General features: G+C 53.7%; 2 protein-coding genes across 2 annotated transcripts; both read left to right on the forward strand.

Annotated features, from left to right (window-relative positions):
- The first annotated feature begins 43 nt into the window (after positions 1 to 43).
- On the forward strand, positions 44 to 1,418 carry POP7 (POP7 homolog, ribonuclease P/MRP subunit). Its single transcript, XM_058181651.1, has 2 exons — positions 44 to 201; positions 850 to 1,418. The coding sequence occupies exon 2, from the start codon at positions 856 to 858 to the stop codon at positions 1,240 to 1,242; it is 387 nt and encodes a 128-aa protein (XP_058037634.1). The 5' UTR covers positions 44 to 201; positions 850 to 855; the 3' UTR covers positions 1,243 to 1,418.
- A 15,067-nt stretch (positions 1,419 to 16,485) lies between these two features.
- EPO (erythropoietin) lies at positions 16,486 to 18,460 on the forward strand. Its single transcript, XM_058180292.1, has 5 exons — positions 16,486 to 16,633; positions 16,943 to 17,070; positions 17,296 to 17,385; positions 17,484 to 17,651; positions 17,932 to 18,460. Exons 1-5 carry the CDS (start codon positions 16,486 to 16,488, stop codon positions 18,067 to 18,069), a joined length of 672 nt encoding a protein of 223 aa, XP_058036275.1. The 3' UTR covers positions 18,070 to 18,460.
- The last annotated feature ends 2,823 nt before the right edge of the window (positions 18,461 to 21,283 follow it).

A 21,283-nucleotide genomic window follows, 5' to 3' on the forward strand; every position in this document is an offset into this window, starting at 1 on the left:
GCCCCGGAGCCCTCCGCGCACGCGCACTCGCCTCCTCGCCCCTGCCCACCCCGATAGAGGGGAAAAGCGCAGAGCGGCCCCTCGCCTTCAACCCGGACTTCCGGGTCAGCCCCCGCCGGCGGACCACGTGCGTTTCTCCCTCTGGCTGCGCTGCGATCGCGGGAGGCTCCGGCCGGGCAGCCGCGGGCGCCGGGATCAGAGGTCGGTGGGACCCTTCCGGGCCCCCCCCCAGTGCGGCCTCTCGGGGACGGGGGTGGGTGGGATCAAGGGGGGTCGCGCCGGCCCTGCCGGGTAGGACGGCTGCCCGTCAGCCTTTCCCAGACGTGGCACTGCAGAGCCCATCATCCCCGGCCAACGGCAGGCAGTTCTCTCTGGGGTGGGAGGGCGGGGACGACCCAGTTTTGTGCGCGCCCCGGACCATCACGTGCACGGGGGCGGGTTTGCTTTTGCACCTCGTGCACGCGCACGGGGGGGAGATCCCGTTTTGGGCGAACAGGTGGCCGCCCCCAGATCATCACGTGCACGCGCACGCGCACGCGCACCGAGGCCGGGAGGGGCCGGGTTTCTTTTTCCAGCAGCGGGGGCACGCCTCCAGGCCTCGTGCACGCGCACGGTGGCCAGAGGGGACCCCGTTTTGCGCGCGGGGGGTGGGGTGGGGACGAGCAGCTGCGCGTCCCAGACCATCACGTGCACGGAGGCACTTTTCCAGCCGGGGGGGGGGCAGCGGGTGCGGTGCACACACCCCGGAGCACCTCGTGCACGCGCACGGAGGACGGAGGGGACCCCGTTTTGCGCGCGAGGTGGGCAGGGGTCTGCAGCGCCCCCCCTTTGCTGGTTTCTCCCCCGCAGGGCTGCATGGCTGAGCCTGGCCCCCCGAGCGAGCCGGAGCGTGCCCTGCGCCGCCGCCTTCCCCGCCGCCTTCCCCGTCGCCGGAGCGACATCTACGTGAACATGAAGACGGACTTCAGGGCGCAGCTGAGCCGCTGCCAGAAGCTGCTGGCGCCCGGCGGGGGCTGCGCCGAGCTCTGCATCCACGGACTGGGCCTGGCCATCAACCGCGCCATCAACATCGCCCTGCAGCTGGAGGCCACGGGGGGCGGCTCCCTCCGCCTGGCCGCCAATACCTCCACTGTGCAGCTGGCCGACGCCGCCGAGCCCGAGGGCGACCGGGACGAGCCGCTTGCCCGCGCCCGGCACAACTCCGCCATCCACATCCGCATCCTGCGCGCCGCCCCCGAGTAGCCAGAGGGGAAGAGGAGGAAGGCCCGAGGAGGAGGACTCCCCTGCACGGCTGCATTCTCACTGGAGGGTCCCGAAGAGCCTTGGGCGGAGGGGGGATCGTGACTTTGTGTCTGGTCCGAGGCCCCTTTGTGTTCCCCCAACCCTGGAATAAAATAAAACCCCTTTGTACCAATAAAGGAGAATATTTGTAGCGCAGGGTTGAAATGATGGGGGGTCCTGGGTGCTGAGTTGGGTGGCTTTCTTGTAGACGCTTTCAGGATTGTCATACTGATGATATTCCCTAGATGGGCCATGAAACATCTGCAAGAAAACCACCCAGCTCAGACAACAGGAAGGACTCTATAGTTGTTCCTCTGCCTCCTCCTTTCTGGAAATCTCATTCCTTTTCAGCACTGGTGATGTTACCTAGATGGGTCATGAAATGACCACAAGAAAACAAACCCAGAGAGGACCGTCCAGTTCAACCCTTTTGTATTTTAGATGGAGCACAGCTTCCAGGTTCCATGGAGTTTAGGGGATTGGGGGTGGGGGTGGGGCAACAATGGGGGTTAAGTCTGCGAGGGAGGGCCCTAAAAACATTTCCGCGATGGAAGAGGTGTCTCTGCCCAGCCTCCTTCCCTGAGGTTGCACCTCCTGGGATGTGGGGGGTGGGCTTGGCAGCTGCCCCTTTCTCTCTGGCTCCCAAGTGGGTGGGGTACCTGGACTGCTGCATTCCTCTCAGCCCAGCAAAGGGGTGACCTCGATCAGCAGCCCCAGAGCCGCTGGAGGGAGGGGAGCCCTTGGCAGCTTCGGCTTTGCTTCCTCCAGCCCTTGGACCCTGGCCAAGGCAGCTTCAGAATTCCTCTCCGGAGGATCGGCTGCTTGGGTGGGGGGTCCTTGCAGTCCGGCAGCCCCTGCTGCCTTCTTGGCCCTCAGGACCCCTGGCCTTCATTGGCGGAGGCAGATAAAGAGAAAGGAGGGGCTGTGGCTCCTGGCTCCCCCTTTTCTCAACACGAAAATGGTCATCAGTCCCTCATCCTGGGTGAGGCTTCTGCATTCTGTGAGAATTGAAGTCCAACCTTGGCCACTTTTAAGACTTGTGGACTTCAACTCCCAGAATTCCCCTGCCAGCAAGGGTTTACCAGAATTCAGCATGGATAGGAGAAGAACCTCCGGGGCAAGACACTTGATTGCATTGTTTGATAGGGTAACTTAATAGATGGTGGGAATGCAGTAAACGTATCTTGATTTCAGCAAAGTGAAGGGAAAAAAAGCTGGATAGGGAATTCTTGGGAGTTGAAGTCCACAAGTCTTAAAAAGTCTTAAAAAATCCTGGGCTTTGAAAATTTAGAACTACGCCAGCTTCGACATGACCTGAGTTTAACTCATAGAATCATCAATTACAGTGTCCTTCCTGTCGAAGACTACTTCAGCTTCAGCACACAATAGATGAATAGAATAGAATTTTTTATTGGCCAAGTGTGATTGGACACACAAGGAATTTGTCTTGGTGCATATGCTCTCAGTGCACATAAAAGAAAAGATACCTTCATCAAGGTACAACACTTACAACACTTAACAATAGTCATAGGGTACAAATTAAGCAATCAGGAAACAATATCAATATAAATCGTAAGGATGCAAGCAACAAAGTTACAGTCATAAATGGAAAGAAGATTGGTGATGGGAACGATGAGAAGAATAATAGTAGTGCAGATTCAGTAAATAGTTTGACAGTGTTGAGGAAATTATTTGTTTTGCAGAGTGATGGCCCTCGGGGGGGGGGGGGGGGGGAGAAACTGTTCTTGTGTCTAGTTGTTCTCTAGAACAGTGCTCTATAGCGTCGTTTTGAGAGTAGGAGTTGAAACAGTTGATGTCCTGGATGTGAGGGATCTGTAAATATTTTCACAGCCCTCTTCTTGATTCGTGCAGTATACAGGTCCTCAATGGAAGGAATAATAATAATAATAATAATAATTTAATTTTTATACTGCCCTTCTCCCGAAGGACTCAGGGCGGTGAACAGGCAGATAAAATAATACAATACATTACAATAAAAACACTATTTAAAAAACTTATTCAATATAGCCTAAATTTAAAATACAATACAAAATATAAAATAAACCCCAATAAAATCCATGTTTAAAAACCCTATTTAAGCCAATCCTGCTCGGAAGAATAGATATGTCTTAAGCTCGCGGCATAAGGTCCGGAGGTCAGGAAGTTGTCGAAGTCCTGGGGGAAGCTCATTCCAGAATGGAAGGATTAATTAACATTAAGCTTAATGTTAACCGCTCCAATCTTGATTATAGAAAATATGACTTCAGTAACAGAGTTGTTAATACTTGGAATACACTACCTGACTCTGTGGTCTCTTCCCAAAATCCCCAAAGCTTCAACCAAAAACTGTCTACTATTGACCTCACCCCATTCCTAAGAGGTCTGTAAGGGGCGTGCATAAGAGCACAAACGTGCCTACCGTTCCTGTCCTATTGTTTCCTTTCGTTATATCCAATTAATATAGTTATTACATATTCATATATGCTTATGTATTGTATAGGTATTACATGCTTATGCTTATATATACTGTGTGACAAATAAAATAAAAATAAAGTGGCCAAGGTTGGAGACCCCTGATGGGAGGGACATCAGGCGGTCTTTCTCCTCAAACTGCTCCAAAGATCCCACCAAGGCTGTGCCAAGGAAGCCACTGGCCACCTGGGCCTTGGGAGACTTGGACATTGACCAACGAAGGATGGGAATTGGGAACTGCCTGCCTTGGGTGTTTGAAGGGGCCAGCTGTGGAGGGAGCTGTTGGAGGGAATTCCCACATTCTTCCGGGGAGGGGGGTAAGAGGGGGTTGACCTCTGCTGTTGTGCAAGAGCGTTGTGTCATCCAGGCTGCGTGTGAGAAGACAGCCTTATCTCAGCTGGCCGGAAATAGCCTTTTTTCCACTGCCCGGCTGAGGTGCCACTGCCGATAAGAGGCTGGTTGGGAGCCAGAAACAGCCCTGGCATCTCCAGCCCTCCCGGAATTGCGCTGCCGGGCAGTGGTGGAACAAGGGGCTTTCCTTCCTGCAAGAGGGGCGGTTGCCTCCACCTCCACCTCTGTCCAGGTGGGCATCCGGAGGGGCCCCCCCACATCTGAAGTCTCCCAGACTTTGGAGCTTCTTCAATCCAGTTTTGGTCGCTACGATGCAAAAAAAAGACATGGAGACTCTAGAAAGAGTGCAGAGAAGAGCAACAAAGAGGATAAGGGGACTGGAGGCTAAAACATATGAAGAACGATTGCTGGAATTGGATGATGTACAGTTTAATGAAAAGAAGGACTAGGGGAGACATGATAGCAGTGTTCCAATATCTCAGGGGCTGCCCCAAAGAAGAGGGAGTCAAACTATTCTCCAAAGCACCTGAGGGTAGAACAAGAAGCAACGGGTGGAAACTAATCAAGGAGAGAAGCAACTTAGAACTAAGGAGAAATTTCCTGACATTGAGAACAATTAATCAGTGGAACAACTTGCCTCCAGAAGGTGTGGATGCTCCAACACTGGCAGTTTTTAAGAAGAGGTTGGACAATTCACTTATCTGAAATGGTATCGGTTGGACTAGATGACCTCCAAGGTCCCTTCCACTCTGCTTTCCTCCCTCCCTCCCTCCCACTGGAGGTTCTTAAGAAGAGACTGGAGAGCCATTTGTCTGAAATGGTAGAGGCCGGTCTCCTGCCTGAACGAGGTTGGAGTAGAAGACCTCGGAGGTCTCTTCCAGCCCTCTGATTCTGTAATTCCAGCCTTTAGCCTTCAGCCCCGCTCTTCTATCCTAGCCAACCCTGCAGGTTTGTTGTGAGATAAACTGGAAGGGAATCTCCGAATGACACCTTGAGCTCCAGAAAGAACGGGAGCTGCTGAATGTGGCAATGAAATGACTCCACCTGGATCCCTCTTCCTTCCAGTTGCTTCCTCCCCGTGTCTCACTCAGAGACCGTCACTTCTCAGGTTTCCATGTCTGAGAAAGAGCCCAGTTCCTCAAAATGTGGGTTTATGTGTAGTCCTCAACTTACGGCCACAATGGAGTCCAACATTTCCATTGCTAAGCAAGGCGTTTAAGTGAGTTGTGCTCCATTTTATGACCACTTTTTGGCTACAGTTGTAAAGTCTAATCACTGAAGTTGCTAAGTGAATCATGCAGTCGCTAAGGGAATCTGGTTTTCCCCTGAACTTTGCTTGTCAGAAGGTGGCAAAAGGGGATCGTGTGATGCCAAGATGCTACAACCGCCATAAATAGTCACTTGCCAAGTGTCCCAATTTTGATTGCGTGACCATGGGGATGCTAAGTGTCATCTAGTCCAGCCCTCTGCTCAAGGTCCTATACCATTCCAGGCAAGTGACTATCCGGTCTCTTCTTAGAAACCTCCAGTGATGGTTGAGGACCACCCATGTCCACCTGGATCTCTTAATCTCCAACGGCAACAGCCCCAAATTTATTTATTTATTTATTTATTTATTGTTTATATTTATATTACCCTCTCTGGGCCTCCTTAGCAATGCTTGGCTGCTGTGCCATGGGGCTGCCCCCACCACCACCCCGAGCTCTGCCCTAGAGCTGCCTGGGGCTGCCTCTATCCAGGCTTCGGGCCTTAATCTCTTTGAATGGATTCTCCCTGGAGTTGTTTTTTTTTTCCAACCTTGGCCACTTGAAGATGGCTGGACTTCAACTCCCAGAATCCCCCAGACAGCAAGGGTCAGACCCCGAAACTTCAGGCTCAAATATTTCAGAACTACCCAAGGCTTGGCTGGTCTCACCTTGGCCCCTTCTTCAATGACCTGCCCCCACTTCATCAGGAACAGTTTTTGGTGCATAAACAGAGCAAACTCCACTCTCTTCTAGCACTGATGATGTTACCTAGTTTGGTGAGAAAACGTCTGGAAGAAAACAACCAAACTCAGAGAGCATCAAGGACCACACACTCCTCCTACTCCTCTCTGCATTTTTTTTTTTAAATTTGTATTTATATCCTGCCCTTCTCCGAAGACTCAGGGCGGCTTACACTATGTTAAGCAATAGTCTTCATCCATTTGTATATTATATACAAAGTCAACTTAAGTCAACTAGAAGGAAATCCCATTCTTTCTAGCTCTGATGATGTTACCTAGTTTGGTGAGAAAACGTCTGCAAGAGAACAACCAAACTCAGAGAGCACCACACTTTTCAGGTGTGTGTGTGCCGGTGTGAGCGAGCAGAAATTGGCAGATGGCTCCCCTGCTTTCTGACTAACATTCCCCATCCTTCACCCCCGCCCCCACCCCCCCATTCTGGGCTGCAGGTGCCCCTGTTTAGAACACCCTTCGGGCGCTATAAGTGGGGGCACCGTTGGTTGCTTCAGCTGCCCAGAGCTCTCGGTCTCCCCCTTCCATGCTGGGGATCGCGTGCAGAGGGCGGAAGAGGACCCAGCGGGCATTTCTTCACGTGGAAATGCGCTCCTGGCTGGAGGCGAGCCGCGCCTTTGCCGACGGGGTCTTCCTTGCCCGAGCGGGAGAACTGGGCGGGGAGGTTCTGGATCCCCCCTGACTGGGCAGAGGGTCTCGCGTGGGCACCTGCGTGGGGCGCATAGATAGCGCCGCGCGGGGCAGGTAAGGCGCACCGGCAGTGGCTCCCGGGGGACCGCACGCTCCGTCCAGCCGGGCCCGGGTCAGAGGTCCGCCCTGCCTGGTTGATCTGTCACTCCTGCTGGCGCCAGGCGAGCCGGCCTGTTTGGAGACGCGGCCAGGATCGATGCGGCCGGCCGCCGGGTCGGCGGATCAAGGCTTCCGCGAGTGAGAGCCGGCACGTATGAGCGCCCGGCGGCCGCCCAGCCTTGGCTCCGGCCCAGCGGCGCAAAATTGGGGGGTGCGGATAGAAGGGACCATAGGATTCCTCCCCAAAACAGAGCCCAAGGGGGGGGGGATCCCTGAATGCTGGGGATGATGGGATGAATTGTAGCCGGACGGCAGTGCTGGGCCAGCCGCCAGCAAGCGGGGGCAGGAGAGGCAGCCTCTATCCTGGGTGGGTGGGTGGCTTTCCGGGGAGGGGGCCTTTCCAGGAGGAGTTTGAGCGCTGGACAAACAGCAGGTTGTACTTAGGGGGAGATACTGGGTGCCCCTCTTCTCCAAGAAAAAAAAGCCCCATGAGAAAATGGCTCATGAGGACTAGGGACTTGGCCCAGATGCCATCCGTGGTGCGTACACCGGATGCTGAATTCAAACCTCCCCCCCCCACTGACTTGGTCAGCCCAACAGGAAGGGTCAAACCGACCAGGGAAATGATCCCTGAAGGCCAATCTGTGAAATGGGCATAACTATGGAATGAGTGACAGGCCATCAGCAAAGGGACTCCGTGTTTCTCGGGGGTGGGGGAGCAGAACTGAGATGGGGTTCGGAGGAGAGTTGGGGGGCTGGGAACCGGGAGCCCCCTGTCCTGTGGCCTTGGGGCACGTACGCACCAGTCAGCCTGCCTTCGGATGCAGCGTCAGCGTCCGAAGAGTCTGGCTTGGGGACACTCCTCTGTGTGCGTTTGTGTGTGTGTGTATGTGTGATGTTTCCACACTGCGGCTGTCTGGTTTTTCGATCACCTCCTTGGGGGCGGAAGTGCCCTAACAATGGAGACGTTGCTGCAGCTGGTGGCACCAGACTGCCCGGCGGTCTGGGCTTGTTGCTCTGCTTGCACGTGGAGGTGTGTGAGTGCACACTCGGACGGATGGCTCCTGCTGCACAACCCCTGAAGCTCTTTTATGGTTCTCTTCGGCCGCTCTTTTCCACTCTCTCTGGCTGGTGCAAACATTGCGGGGTTTCTTTTTTCGGCAACATTAATTTTGATTCGAGTTGTGGATTCTTGCAAGGATGAAGGGAAAAGACAGATCCCTTTTCGGGAGAATCCACTGAGCCGCTCCCTGGAGATTCCGCAAACCCAGAAGGGAGCTGAACGCCCAACTAACAGGTTGTGTGTTTCTGTTGTGTACTTGTTGCCATCAGGGTCTTCCAGCTCAAACTGCCCAAGGAGCTGCTGATCCAGTTCTACAGAGGAATTATTGAGTCTGTCATTTGCACCTCTATAACTGTCTGGTTCGGTTCTGCAACCCAACAAGACAGACACAGACTTCAGAGGATCATTAGAACTGCAGAAGAAACAATGGCTACCAACCTGCCTTCCACTGAGGACCTGTATACTGCACGAGTCAAAAAGAGGGCTGTGAAAATATTTACAGATCCCTCACATCCTGGACATAAACTGTTTCAACTCCTACTCTCAAAACAATGCCATAGAACTTTGCACACCAGAACAACTAGACACAAGAACAGTTTCTTCCCGAACTCCATCACTCTGCTAAACAAATAATTCCCTCAAACTATTCCCTCAAACCGTCAAAGTATTGACTAAATCTGCTCTACTATTAATCTTCTCATCATTCTCATCACCCATCTCCTTCCACTTACAACTGTATGACTGCAACTTTGTTGCTTGTATCTTTACGATTTATATTGATATTGTTTCCTGATTGCTTATTTGTACCCTATGACTATCTTTAAGTGTTGTAAGTGTTGTACCTTGATGAAGGTATCCTTTCTTTTATGTACACTGAGAGTGTATGCGCCAAGACAAATTCCTTGTGTGTCCAATCACACTTGGCCAATAAAAATTCTATTCTATTCTATTCTATTCTAGTTCTGCATCTAATAATCCACTGTCAGGATGGGTGAAAATAGCCTTGTTTTCAAAGTTGGCAACTTTAGGATGTGTGGACTTAACTCCCAGAATCCCCCAGCCAGCTGAAGAAAAATCCACACGCCTTAAAGTTGCCAATTTGAAAGCAAACGGTTAAACGGGCCTTTGTTTCTTGAACAAATTAGAGGATTACAAAAAAACCCTAATTTTTCTTCATGTGGAATTTAGGTTGCTTAAGAACCAGAGAAAAATCTGTGGAATTGATTCTCTCTGAGTTTGGTGGTTTGTTTCCAGATGTTTCATTAGCTGACTAGGTAACCTCATCAACCCTAGTTAGTTGTGGGTTTGCAAGCCCCATCCTCCTGTCCACTGATGATGTTCCCTAGTTGGGTCGTGAAATGTCTACAAGAAAACCACCGAGCTCAGAGAAGTCCAACCCTGAGCTAGAGCGATGTGCTTCCAAAAAGGATCTTGAATTTGCCCAGCCCTCTTGTCCCCCTCCCCAGAGAGGCAAGTCATGCCTCCTCTCAAGCACGGGCCCCCCTTTCGATTCCCACTCCTTTAAGGCGAGACCCTCCCTCCAGGCAGTAACCTTGGTTGGCAGAGCCTGAAGGAAGTGGGCAGAGTCCCACAGGCCGAATGGAAGGAAAACACATCAACCTCTGGCATCGGTTGCCCCAAGATATGGAGATGGGCACACCTGAGCGGCTTACCATCTTTCAGGACGGACTGGAAGACACCTCCAGGTTAGGAGCAGATGCCCAAATCCATGGTTGTGTGGAAAGGCCAGTGAAGAACGGGACACCTCCGTCTTCTGGTGGTGAACTCCTGGGAGGCATCTGGCCTAGGATGGTCCTTTGGTTGAGGGAAGAGGATTCGCCTTCACTGCTCACCAGCTGTGGGGTTCCTTCCCATAAGATACGTGGAATGGGTTTAAAGGGGGACCTCATGGAGGACAAGTCTGTCCTGTGAACCTTGAAGACTCAGAGCTGCCTCCAGGTTGGGAGCAGTTGCCTCCAAGCCCCACTTGTAGGAGAACATCTCCATCTCCTCCTTGGAGGCATCTGGCCTAGAATGATCATGGGAACAGGGCTCGCCTCAGCTACCCAGAGTGTGACACACGAGGTTGGCCACTGCCTGGAATGGCTTCACAGGGAGGACTTGTCTACCCCATCATCCCTGAAAACCCAGCATCACTTCTGGAGTCTCCAGCTTGGGTGCAGATGCCTTCAAAATCATCACAGGTGTTCAGAGCACCCCAGAAACCTCACAGTGTCCAGGACTCCCCCTTCCCAACCATCCTTTTCCTGCAAGAAGGGGGTCTTGTAAGGTCTACCTCGGAAATAGCTGGTTGGCAGAGGGATACTTGGGGCGGGGGGATGGGGGACGGACAGACCCACAGGTGGAGTGAAGCTTTGGCCATGATGCCACAGCTGGACAGAGAGCTAGATTGCTATAATGGTTAAGCACCAGGCTAGAAAGTGGGAGACTGTGAGTTCTAGTCCCACCTTAGTCATGAAAGTCAGCTGGGTGACTTCAGGCCAATCACCAGGAGACTGGGAGTTCTAGTGCTGTCTTAGACATGAAAGTCAGCTGGGTGACTTTGGGCCAATCACCAGGAGACTGGGAGTTTTAGTCCCACCTTAGTCATGAAAGTCAGCTGGGTGACTTCGGGCCAATCACCAGGAGACTGGGAGTTCTAGTGCTGTCTTAGACATGAAAGTCAGCTGGGTGACTTTGGGCCAATCACCAGGAGACTGGGAGTTTTAGTCCCACCTTAGTCATGAAAGTCAGCTGGGTGACTTCGGGCCAATCACCAGGAGACTGGGAGTTCTAGTGCTGTCTTAGACATGAAAGTCAGCTGGGTGACTTTGGGCCAATCACCAGGAGACTGGGAGTTCTAGTGCTGCCTTAGGCATGAAAGCCGGCTGGGTGACTTTGGGCCAATCACCAGGAGACTGGGAGTTCTAGTGCTGCCTTAGGCATGAAAGCCGGCTGGGTGACTTTGGGCCAATCACCAGGAGACTGGGAGTTCTAGTGCCAGCTTTCATGCCTGGGTGACTTTCGGCCAATCACCAGGGGATGGTGAGTTCTAGTCCTGCCTGAGTCATGGAAGCCGCCTGGCTGATTTTTGAGCCGATCCCTCCCTCTCTTAGCCCAACCCACCTCACAAGGTTGTGTAGAAAATAGGAGGAGGAAGGTGTTTGACGAGTCGCCACTTTGAGTTATTTGTAAAAAATAATAAAATTGAGATAAAAGGGGCCGAGCAGAAGGTGACTTTGAGGGAGACCCTGGAGGGCAAGGACATTTCGGGGACTTCCTCAGGGGGCACCAGCTGCATCCAAGCTGAAGGAAGCCTTGCCACCTTTTACCTTTGGGTGACCCCTCTGGGGCCCCTTCGAAAGGGGTGCAGCTCAGCTATACTGCTTCGCTCCCTAGAGGTTCTGTATGGCCCCAGTTCCCTGGTAGCCTTTGGCGCATTTCTGTTCCTTCCTCCCCTCTTGTGGCAGCAGGTTCCAGAGGCCAAAGATGATGCCCGCACTGGGACGGTGGAATGAATCCATATCCTGCGTTCACACAATACGCTTGAACCTTCCCTTCTTGCAATGATCTGGGCTTGCCAGGCAGACTGGGTCAAAACCAACTAATTTTCAGATTATGCTGTTACCTGGAAGCAACTGGTCGGACAGGTCGGGGGGATGGTGGCCCGCCCTCTCTGCAGTGGGGGGAAAGCAGAATAACAGCACAGCTGGAAGGGCCTTTGAGCTCTTTTAGTCCAGGGGTCTCCAACCTTGGCAACTTTAAGCCTGGCGGACTTCAACTCCCAGAATTCCCCAGCCAGCTTTGCTGGGAGTTAAAGTCCGCCAGGCTTAAAGTTGCCAAGGTTGGAGACCCCTGTTCTAGTCTAACCCCCTGCTCAATCAGGAGATCCTAAACCGTTTCAGGCAAATGGCTGTCCAATCTCTTCTTTAAAAAAAAAACTTCCATTGATGGAGCACCCACAACTTCTGGAGGCAAAGCCCTTCCACTGATTATAATAGAATCACAGGGCTGAAAGGGAACCTTGGAGGTCTTCTAGTCCAACCCCCACCTCTAGCAAGAGACCCTGTATCATTCCGGACAAATGACCGTCCAGTCTCTTCTTAAAAACTTCCAGCGATGGAGCATCCACAACTTCTGGAGGCAAAGCCCTTCCACCGGTTCATTGTCCACACTGTCGGGAAGTTTCTCCTGAATTCCAGGCCGCTTCGCTCCTTGATGTGTTTCCATCCGTTGCTGCTTCTCCTGCCTTCTGGGGGTTTGGCAAATAAGTTGACCCCCTCCTCTCCACTCCTGTCACATCGGCCCTCGTCCTTCTCTTTGTTAGTCTATGCACACCCAACTCCCACAGCCGGTATGTTTCACCCTCCGGGGCCCTAATCCTCTTTGTGGCTCTACTCTGCACTCTTTCTAGAGTCTCCATATCTCCATATCCAAATTTGCACTACTATTAATGGTCTCATAGTTCCCATCACCAATCTCTTTCCACTTATGACTGTATGACTGTAACTTTGTTGCTGGCAATCCTTATGATTTATATTGATATATTGACCATCAATTGTGTTGTAAATGTTGTACCTTGATGAACGTATCTTTTCTTTTATGTACACTGAGAGCATCTGCACCAAGACAAATTCCTTGTGTGTCCAATCACACTTGGCCAATAAAAGAATTCTATTCTATTCTATTCTATTCTATTTTGTTTTTTATATCATGGTGACCAAAACTGGACGCAGGATTCCAAGGTTGGCCTCACCAAGGCCTGAGAGACACCAGCGAAGCGATGCCACGTTGCCAAAGAGAGAAGAGGCAGGTGGGCAACGGGTCCGGCAAGGGGTTCCGAAAGAGACCCTCCCTAGTCTCTAAGCCTGCATAGCTGGGAATTTTGTACATTTATACTTGCAAGGTTCTGTATGTAAGTTAGAATTAGCTGACCTGGTCTGATTTCCTGCCTAGACTACCTCGACAACTTTAAGACTTGTTGACTGAGGAACTCTGGGAGTTGAAGTCCACAAGTCTTGAAGTTGCCAAGGTTGGAGACCCCTGCTTTCTAATCTATCAATCTTGGCTGTGCTCGAGAGACAGAAAGAGAGGGAGAGAAAGAGAGAGAGAGAGAGAGAATGAATCTGGGTAATCCTTGACTTACGATCCCAACTGAGCCCCAAATTTCCATCACTAAGTGAGACAGTTGTGACGTGAGGTTCGCCCCGTTTTGCCACCTTTCCTGCCACTGTCATTGAGTGAAGCACTGCAGCGGTTAAACGTTTGACACGGTTGTTAAGGGAACTTTGACTTTGCTTAACAGGAGGCTGCAAACGTGGATCACGTCGCGTGACCCAGGGAGACTGCGACCGTCATAAAAAGGGAGCCAGTGACCAAGCGATCCCGTGACCGCGGGGGATGCGATGACGGTCTTAAGTGTGAGAAACGTCCACCTCACGGTTGTAAGTCAAGTACAGATTAGCCCATGGTGGACTGATCCTGGTTTGAGATTTCATAACTCTGGGACAGCCACACCAGGGTCTGGCAGTCTGACATTTGGCACAAATAGTTTCTGTTTGCCTAGCACTCAAAAGACCCCAAGACACACACACCCCGGCCTAGAATCTCAATCCGCACCCTTTGCAAACTCCAGACGGGCCTTTCATGGTGCTACTACAGGCTACCTGGCCAGAGGAAGCCATACGGACTTCCTCACATCTGAGCTGCCAATATAAGCAGCCCCCAGCCCCTCCTGAGGGCAGCCCCCCCACCCAGCCCGGTCCCCAAGCTCCAGAGCCCCAAAGAACCAGGCCAGTGGTGGGCTTCAATTTTTTTTACTACCGGTTCTGTGGGCGTGGCTTGGTGGGCGTGGCAGGGGAAGGTCACTGCAAAATCCCCATTTCCTCCCAATCGGCTGGGACTCCGGAGGCAGAGAATCGATGGAGGAGGGACCAGTCAGAATTTTTACTACCGGTTCTACTCAAAATTTCTGCTCCCGGTTCTCCAGAAGTGGTCAGAACCTGCTGAAACCCATCTCTGGACCAGCCCCCTTTTGCTGAGGAAGCCCCCCCTGCTCCGCCAGCCCCACAAGGGTCCATAAATGGCTTTGACCAGAAATGGAGTGGACCAGACAGGAAGTGCCGGGCATTCGGACTGGGCCAAAAAACTGGGGCTCCACTTGCCTCTCCCTCCTGCGGGAACTCCAGGCGAAAAGCAGGAGGAACTTGTGATGGGAGTTAACTAAAAGTAGGATGAAGGTAACCAGAGGCTTCCTGGCAGGGCTTCCCCCGTGAACTGAGCAGCCCAAATGGATAAAATTTAAGGGCAGAGATGGATGGAAAAGAGGATTCAGGATTCAGACGTTCCTAGCACGACCCGGGTTTGGGAAACCGGCTTCGAGCCGTTCTGCGCATCCCTTCTCCTTCTCTTCTGCCAGGGGTGGGTGGGTTGGGGGGATGACTCTCCTGGGGGAAGGAACTGCCACAGGGACTCTGAGACAGTCCCTCAAGGTCACGCCCTATGGGCCCACCCCACCTGGGCATATTCCATGGGGCAACCGTGGGGGCGTTTCCAGCAAGAAGGGGCTTGGGCCCCTTTTCAGGCTTTCAGAAGGAGGGCGAAGGGTCAAGGCTGCTCGAGGGCCAGGAGCTGAGCGACCTGAGGTGGGGGGTTGGGGAGGGGAGTCCCAGGCTCCAGAGGGCCCATTCTGGCAGCCGCCCAGCCCGGGGCCCCAAGCCAGAGGGTGCCTTCCTTCTCCTGCTCTTCCTCCTCCAAGGGTCCGTCCTCGGCTGCTTTCTGGCACCGGTCAGTGGCCGGCCGCCAAGCCATTGACCTTCTCCCCTTCCAGGCCTTAACCTGTGGCTGGCGGGGGGCCAGAGGGAGACGTGCTGCGTCTTGCATGGCCCTTCGCAGAGCCCTGGTGCGACCTGCGGAGAAAGCCCCCTTGACTTCCGTTTGGCCGGCTGAGGGAAACTGCCCATCGCTCCCTGGGCCGGTCCAGTGACATTCTTCCCTTCAGAGAAGGCAGTGTGCCTGGTGCGGTGGGGGGGGGGGGAGAGAGAGAAGGCCATCTGGGACGTAGAGCAAAGAGAGCAGTGGATGAAACATTAACCGTGCTGCCTCGTGCGCCTGGTGTCGCAGCTCGGGAAGTGCTGGCTGGGGTCTGCAGGAGGAGAGCCAGGGGGTCTCCTGCAAACTCGGGTGGGGAAGTTTGCACCGGGGCGGCGGTCTCCTCCATCGCTTCTCAGCCCCGGGAGAGGAGAAGGAAGAGGAAGCCGAGACGGTCGGGGGTGGGGGCTGCTGGGACCCCAGAGCACCGCTGGAGCAGGGAGCAAAGTTCTGGAGAGGCTCGTCCGGCCAAGCAGAGGCCCGGCTGGGAGAGGAAGCCCCTGAAGCTCACCTGTCGGTGTGGATCGTGGGCCCTGCTGCACTTTGGCTGCTTCCCCGGCAGACTCGGAGAAGGAAGGCGAGGAAGGGGACTGATCTGTGGCCCCGTTGCCAGAGAGGACCTGGCCCTGCCAGCCGCCCCCGACGGCCGTCGATGGAGAGGTGTGGAGCAAGAGGGGTCCGGTAGTCGCTGGGACCATGAAGTGTTGGCTATGGGGATCCCTGGTAAGTGGTGTTCTTCTAGAGGCTGGCAAGAGGGAGGGCAGCCCCGCCGTGCCAGTCGTGGTGATCGATGGCGCTGGGCACCGGCCAAAAAGGTTGGCCGTCGGGGGAAACGTGGGGCCGCCCTTCCCATCCATCAAAGTCCACAGCCTTTGGAGGGGAGGGTGCCCATCATCCCCTGCCCGGAGGGGGCCTGGCATGGGAACACGGTGTTTCAACGATGGGGCGGTCAGATTTAACCTGTTGGATAAACCTGGCCAAGCACCAGCCAGGAGGACAGAAATGGGGCATTTCGATCAGGAGTTTGTCTGTGTGAAACTGTGCAGTTGGGGGACCATCACAGGGGGGCTGAAGGGGCCTCTATTTCTAGCCCTCTTTGTGGACATCAGCTTAGCAAAGTGAAAACTGACCCTGCAAAGTAGGTTGGGGGATAATCTCCCCATTGCAAAAAGAAGGAAGGGGGCAAGACCACAAGCTGAAGTGGCTCTGAGTTCAAGGGGGTTCGCACATTCCAGAGAGGAGGGTGGGTGAGTTCGCAGCAGCGGCTGGCTCTCCCGGCAGGTAGGAAAACGAGGCGCGTCTGTATGCCCTCTGGGAGCCCAGGAGCTGGAAGGCGGCCCCGGTGGCCCCAGGCTGAGGATGTGGGAAAAATCTTGCGCAGATTCCCAAGTTTGACCGCTGCGGACTTTGGCCACCCTGGAGAGAAACCAAATTAGTTAAGCGTGAAGGAATGGCCGGGCCTGATAAGGAATCTGTCAACACTGCAGGCAGAGAGGTGAGGGCTGAAGTGGCTGCGTGGGGCAGGGGAGGTGAGAAACGCAGCAGCAAAGTGGAAGAAATGGGGGAAGGAAAGGCCCCAGTTGCCAGTTTGGGCCGGGAAGCCATTTCTGAGCCAGTCCTGGGGTTGAGGGGGACCCCCAGGGCGATTCTTAAGTCCAGCATGGCGGTGGAGAGCTGTCCAAGGGAGAAGGCCAGGCAGGGTCCTAAGCCTGGGGAGCAGAGACAGAGGGGCCCCGGGACCCCAAAAGACAGAGGAGAGCAGGCCATCTGGAGCAGCCAAGTCACCCCTCCTGCCCACGGGAAATCGGGTGCCCGCCTGGCAACGTTTGCTAGAAGACCCCCAAGGTCCTTCCATTTCATGGTGGCTATTCTATTGTTCTGTTGTTCGGTCATTCTATTGTTCTATTCCATTAGTCTGTTATTCTGTTACCCTTTTGTTATTCTGTGGTTTTTATTCTGGTATTCTGTTGCTCTATTCTGTTATTTTCTAACTCTTTTGTCATTTTGTTATTCTGTTATCCTGTTCTTTATTCTTTCGTTCTCTTATTCCATTGTTGTTCTGTTCTTCCTTGCCTCCACTTCTTGACCGCAGCCTTGGGGCCTTTCTCCCCGTGCAGGGCTGATTCTATTCCTGTTAGCGTGGGCATCCTTGGACCGGGCCCTCCCGGCCCCCACCCAGCCCGTCTGCGACCAGAGTGTCATGAACAAGTTCATTCAAGACGCCGGCAAGATGGAGAAGGACATTGTAAGTCCAGGCTCAGTTGTGTGACTCGGGGAAGGGCAGATCCAGGCCGGGAGGGTTTCGTGCCGGATCCTGCAGCAGATGCCCCTCAGCCGGAAATAGACCGGGGTGTGTGTGTGTGTGTCTCCAACCTTCCAGAAGTTGCCAGCCATCAAATCATAGAATCCTGGGTCTGGGTGGGACTTTGGAGGTCTTCTAGTCCAACCCTCTGGCCTCTTTTCCTCACAGGTGGACCTTTGCGAAGACGCCTGCAACTTACCCGAACATGTGACGGTCTCAGACACCCGGGTGAATTTTCCAGACTGGCGAGCAATGGACGTAAGTTGGCTTTGGGCGATGCCAGGCGGGAGCCTCCCGGCTAGGAAAGGGCCCGCCGGCTGACTGCCTTCTCCTCCTCCCCCCTCTTTCTGCCCCAGAGGTCCAGGCAGGCCTCGGAGGTGTGGTGGGGCCAGGCGCTTCTGTCCAGGGCCGTCGGCCAAGTCAAAACCCAGCAGCCCCGGATGCAGCCTTTCCTTCGTCAGCTGGAAGTGATGGAGAGCGGTTTGAGAAGCATCCGTGAGATTCTGCGCGGGCACAACGCCCAGGTGAGGAGATGCCAGGGCAGGAGGGCCCTTTGCACAGGCTCGGAGGTGACCGTTGCCTCGGCTAGTTTGTCCAGGCGCTTAGGAAGAGAGGGGCTGGTTCTGCAGGAAACGCATTCCCAGGTCAATGAAGACTTTGCTTCGGTGTTTCTCAGCCTCCGCCCCTTTAATTGTCTCACTTAGCAATGGGCACCATTGTGGCCGTAAGTCGAGGACTGGGGTCCCAAACGCCTCCAGGGCCCGTCCCTTTCTTGTCTGACTTTGCTCCCTTCCTCTCTGACAGGCCGGCCCCCAGGAGGAGCCCCTCCCTCGGACGTTGAGTGTGCAAACGGTGCAAAAGCTCTTCAGCGTTTATTCCAGTTTCCTGCGCGGGAAGGTCAACTTATTCCTCGCCAGCGTGTGCCAGGAGAGTGGCAGGTGACCGGGAGGGTGGGCCGCTGGCCACTCGGCGTGCCTCCCTTACCACAGGGAGGGGGAAGCCCCTCGGAGGCCAGGCGACGATGAGAGACCGCTTGCTTCGTTGGCTGCTTGAAAGACACCAGCACACATACAAACATACATCGCACCCTGGCACCTGGGGCTGTGAGGACGGCAACGCTCCCTTCCACACTCTGCATCTGCACCAAGAAGCCCCCCTCCATGAGAGTCACTTCTGCATGCTTCTAGGTGTCACTGGGAGCGAAGGGGACGAGACGGGGCCTCCGCTTGAGAGTCGCTTCTTCCGCCGCAAGACGGTGCGAGGGGACGATGTGCAGCTCCTCCAGGTCAAAGGAAGCAGGAATGGGGGTCTGGGGTCTCCCCCAAAGCCGACCTTTGCCACCAGCATCTACGCAAAGAGGAAGAAACCAGGGCTGAAAAATGGGGGTGGCCCACGGGGGCCTCAGCGGACGGCCTCTAGATGTGCTGGCGCTGAACCCCAGTATCTGCACCACCATCCCACCCAACTCTCGGTGGCTGGAGAGAGAAGACGCAGAGACGGTTTGGGGAACATTCCCAATGTCATGAAATGGAAAAATGTGCCTGGTTTGTAAAAGGGGTTGTTAGCCAGATCTAACAGATTTTACCAGATTACTTAATAGAGTTGGAAGGGACCTTCTAGGCCATCTAGTCCAACCCCCCCATAGGAGACCCTGCCTACATCATTTCTGACAAACGGCCCTCCAGCCTCCGGTGATGAAGCTCCCACAACTTCCGAAATGTCTGAAGTGGGATAGGGTTTTCTTGCCTAGGCAGGGGGTTGGACTAGAAGACCTCCAGGGTCCCTTCCAGGCCCATGTGTGTGGCGGTGATAAGGGCCGAGCAGATCAGCTGGGGAGACGTCACAGGACAGCCATGCCTGGCAGGTGTCAATCAAACCACGACCAACTTGGGAAATCTGGCACTGAAGCCTTTTAAGCTTAAAAAGCCTCCGCTTTAAAGGTTGAACCTCTACAGGCAGTCCTGGACTTACGACCGTTTGTCAAGTGACCGTTCGGCACCGGGGAAAGGGGCTTTAGGACCATTTTTCACACTTACGACTGTTGCTGCGTTGCCATGGGGTCAAAATTCAGCCTCTTGGCTACGGACTCACATTTATGACCGTCGCAGCGTCCCGGGGTTAGTGGGGAAGCCCGATTCACTTAACAACCGTGTTAGTAATTTTTAACAACTGCAACGATTCCCTTAAACAACGGTGGCAAAAAATGGTCACAAAATGGGGCAAAACTCACTTAACCACGGTCTTGCTTAGCAACAGAACTTTCGGGGTCCGTTGCGGTTGTAAGGCGAGGATTTGCCTGTTTTGTCGGACTGAGATAATGGCCCCACCCACAAAACGTGGGAAAGGGGGGAGGGGGCTCTTTAAGGTGCCCCAGTGAGTGATTGACAGCTGCCAGGCAGCACATCCAACGGCTGGCTCTGGCTTGGTTGCAAGCAGTCCTCGACTTACACAACCATTCGTTTAGTGACGGTTCAAAGTTACGACAGCACTGAAAAAAGAACCGGTCCTCATAGTTATGGCTCACAGTCCTGTGATCAAAATTCGGGTGCTTGGCCACTGGCACCTCTTGGGATTCAATATAATGTATTTACGACGGTTGCCCAGCCCCTGGGGACACTAAACGCGACCTTCCCAGCCGGCTTCCGACAAGACAAGTCAATGGGGGAGGGGATCAGACACATTGAACGACTGCAGTGATTCACTTAACGGCCAAGGCCAAAAGGTCGTGAAATTGGACGTGACTCATTTACCAACCGGCTTGCTTAGCAGAGGATATTCTGGTGTCAGTCACGGTCGTAAACCGAGGACTTACCTGCCACTAATGCTCACCCAGTCAAGTTTAATGTTTTTTGGAAAGGACGCCCGGCGCCTGTATATACATATGTATAGTTTTACTCCTAAGAGACTTCTGGAGAGTTTATATTTGATATTAAGTTAAAGGTGTACAGTTTTCTGAGTATTTATCGTGTTTCCTTCAAGAGCAGCTGCTTTTTTGTGAATCGGTTCTTGGAAAAAGTGAGGCAGATTCCGGAAGGACGGAAAGACGGACGGAAAGAGGGACGGGGGGGGGGGTCGGGAAAGGGCTGCGTCGGCTCTTGTTTATCTTGATTAAAAGCTGCTCTGCTTTCCCGAACAAGCCAGCATTTCTTTTTCTCCCAAAGAAACTGCAGGTTGCGGGGTGGCGGCGGCGTGGGAATGCGCAAGTCAGCTGGGGAGACGGAAGAGGCAGTCTGCACATCCCCAGAGACACAGCTGCTGCCTCGTTGCCTCTCTCGGTTTTCCCCCTCAGCCTTGGTGTCCCAAAGGTGCTTTTTTTCAGGAGGCAACTGGACTTTCTGTTTTGCCTTCGAAGGCGTTTCGCTTCTCATCCAAGAAGCTTCTTCGGCTTTGTACTCTCAGAGCAGAAGAAGGGAAACGTCTTCAAGGAAAAACCAGAAAGTTCAGTTGCCTCTGGAAAAAACACACCTTTGAGATAACCCTGACCTGGGTGACGGAGAATCTCCATACTCAAGCTTGGTGACTTTTAAGATGGGTGAATTCCTGCCTTAGGCAGCGGGTTGGACTAGAAGACCTCCAGGGTCCCTTCCAGCCCTCTGAGTCTATGACTCCAATATCTCAGGGGCTGCCGCAAAGAAGAGGGAGTCAAGCTATTCTCCAAAGCACCTGAGGGCAGCAGGACAAGAAGCAACGGGTGGAAACGAAGGAGAAACTTCCTGACAGTCAGAACAATTAACCAGCGGAACAGTTTGCCACCAGAAGTTCTGAATGCTCCATCACTGGAGGTTTTTAAGAAGAAGATTGCATAACCATTTGTCTGAAATGGTAAGAGGATTTCCTGCCTGGGCAGAGGGTTGGACTAGAAGATCTCCAAGGAGCCTTCCAACTCTGTTATTCCACATGCTGGCTGGGGAATTCTGGGAGTGGAAGCCAACCCATCTTAAAGTTGCCAAGGCTTTGGAGAGCAGCAGCCGCCTCTCTAAAGGAGGCACTTCACACTTGAGCAGTGTGTTTCCTGTCTGCACACAACTTATTGTTGCTCCACACGTGGGCACACACGTGTGCCTCTCCCGCCCCCTTGGCCTGGAAGGTCACTCCAGCCATAAAGCAGCCGGAAAGCCGCTGCCTCCGCCACGCCCATCACGCGCCCACCCCGCTG

Source organism: Ahaetulla prasina, chromosome 4 (genome assembly GCF_028640845.1).
Source record: "Ahaetulla prasina isolate Xishuangbanna chromosome 4, ASM2864084v1, whole genome shotgun sequence".
Taxonomy (NCBI): Eukaryota; Metazoa; Chordata; class Lepidosauria; order Squamata; family Colubridae; genus Ahaetulla; species Ahaetulla prasina.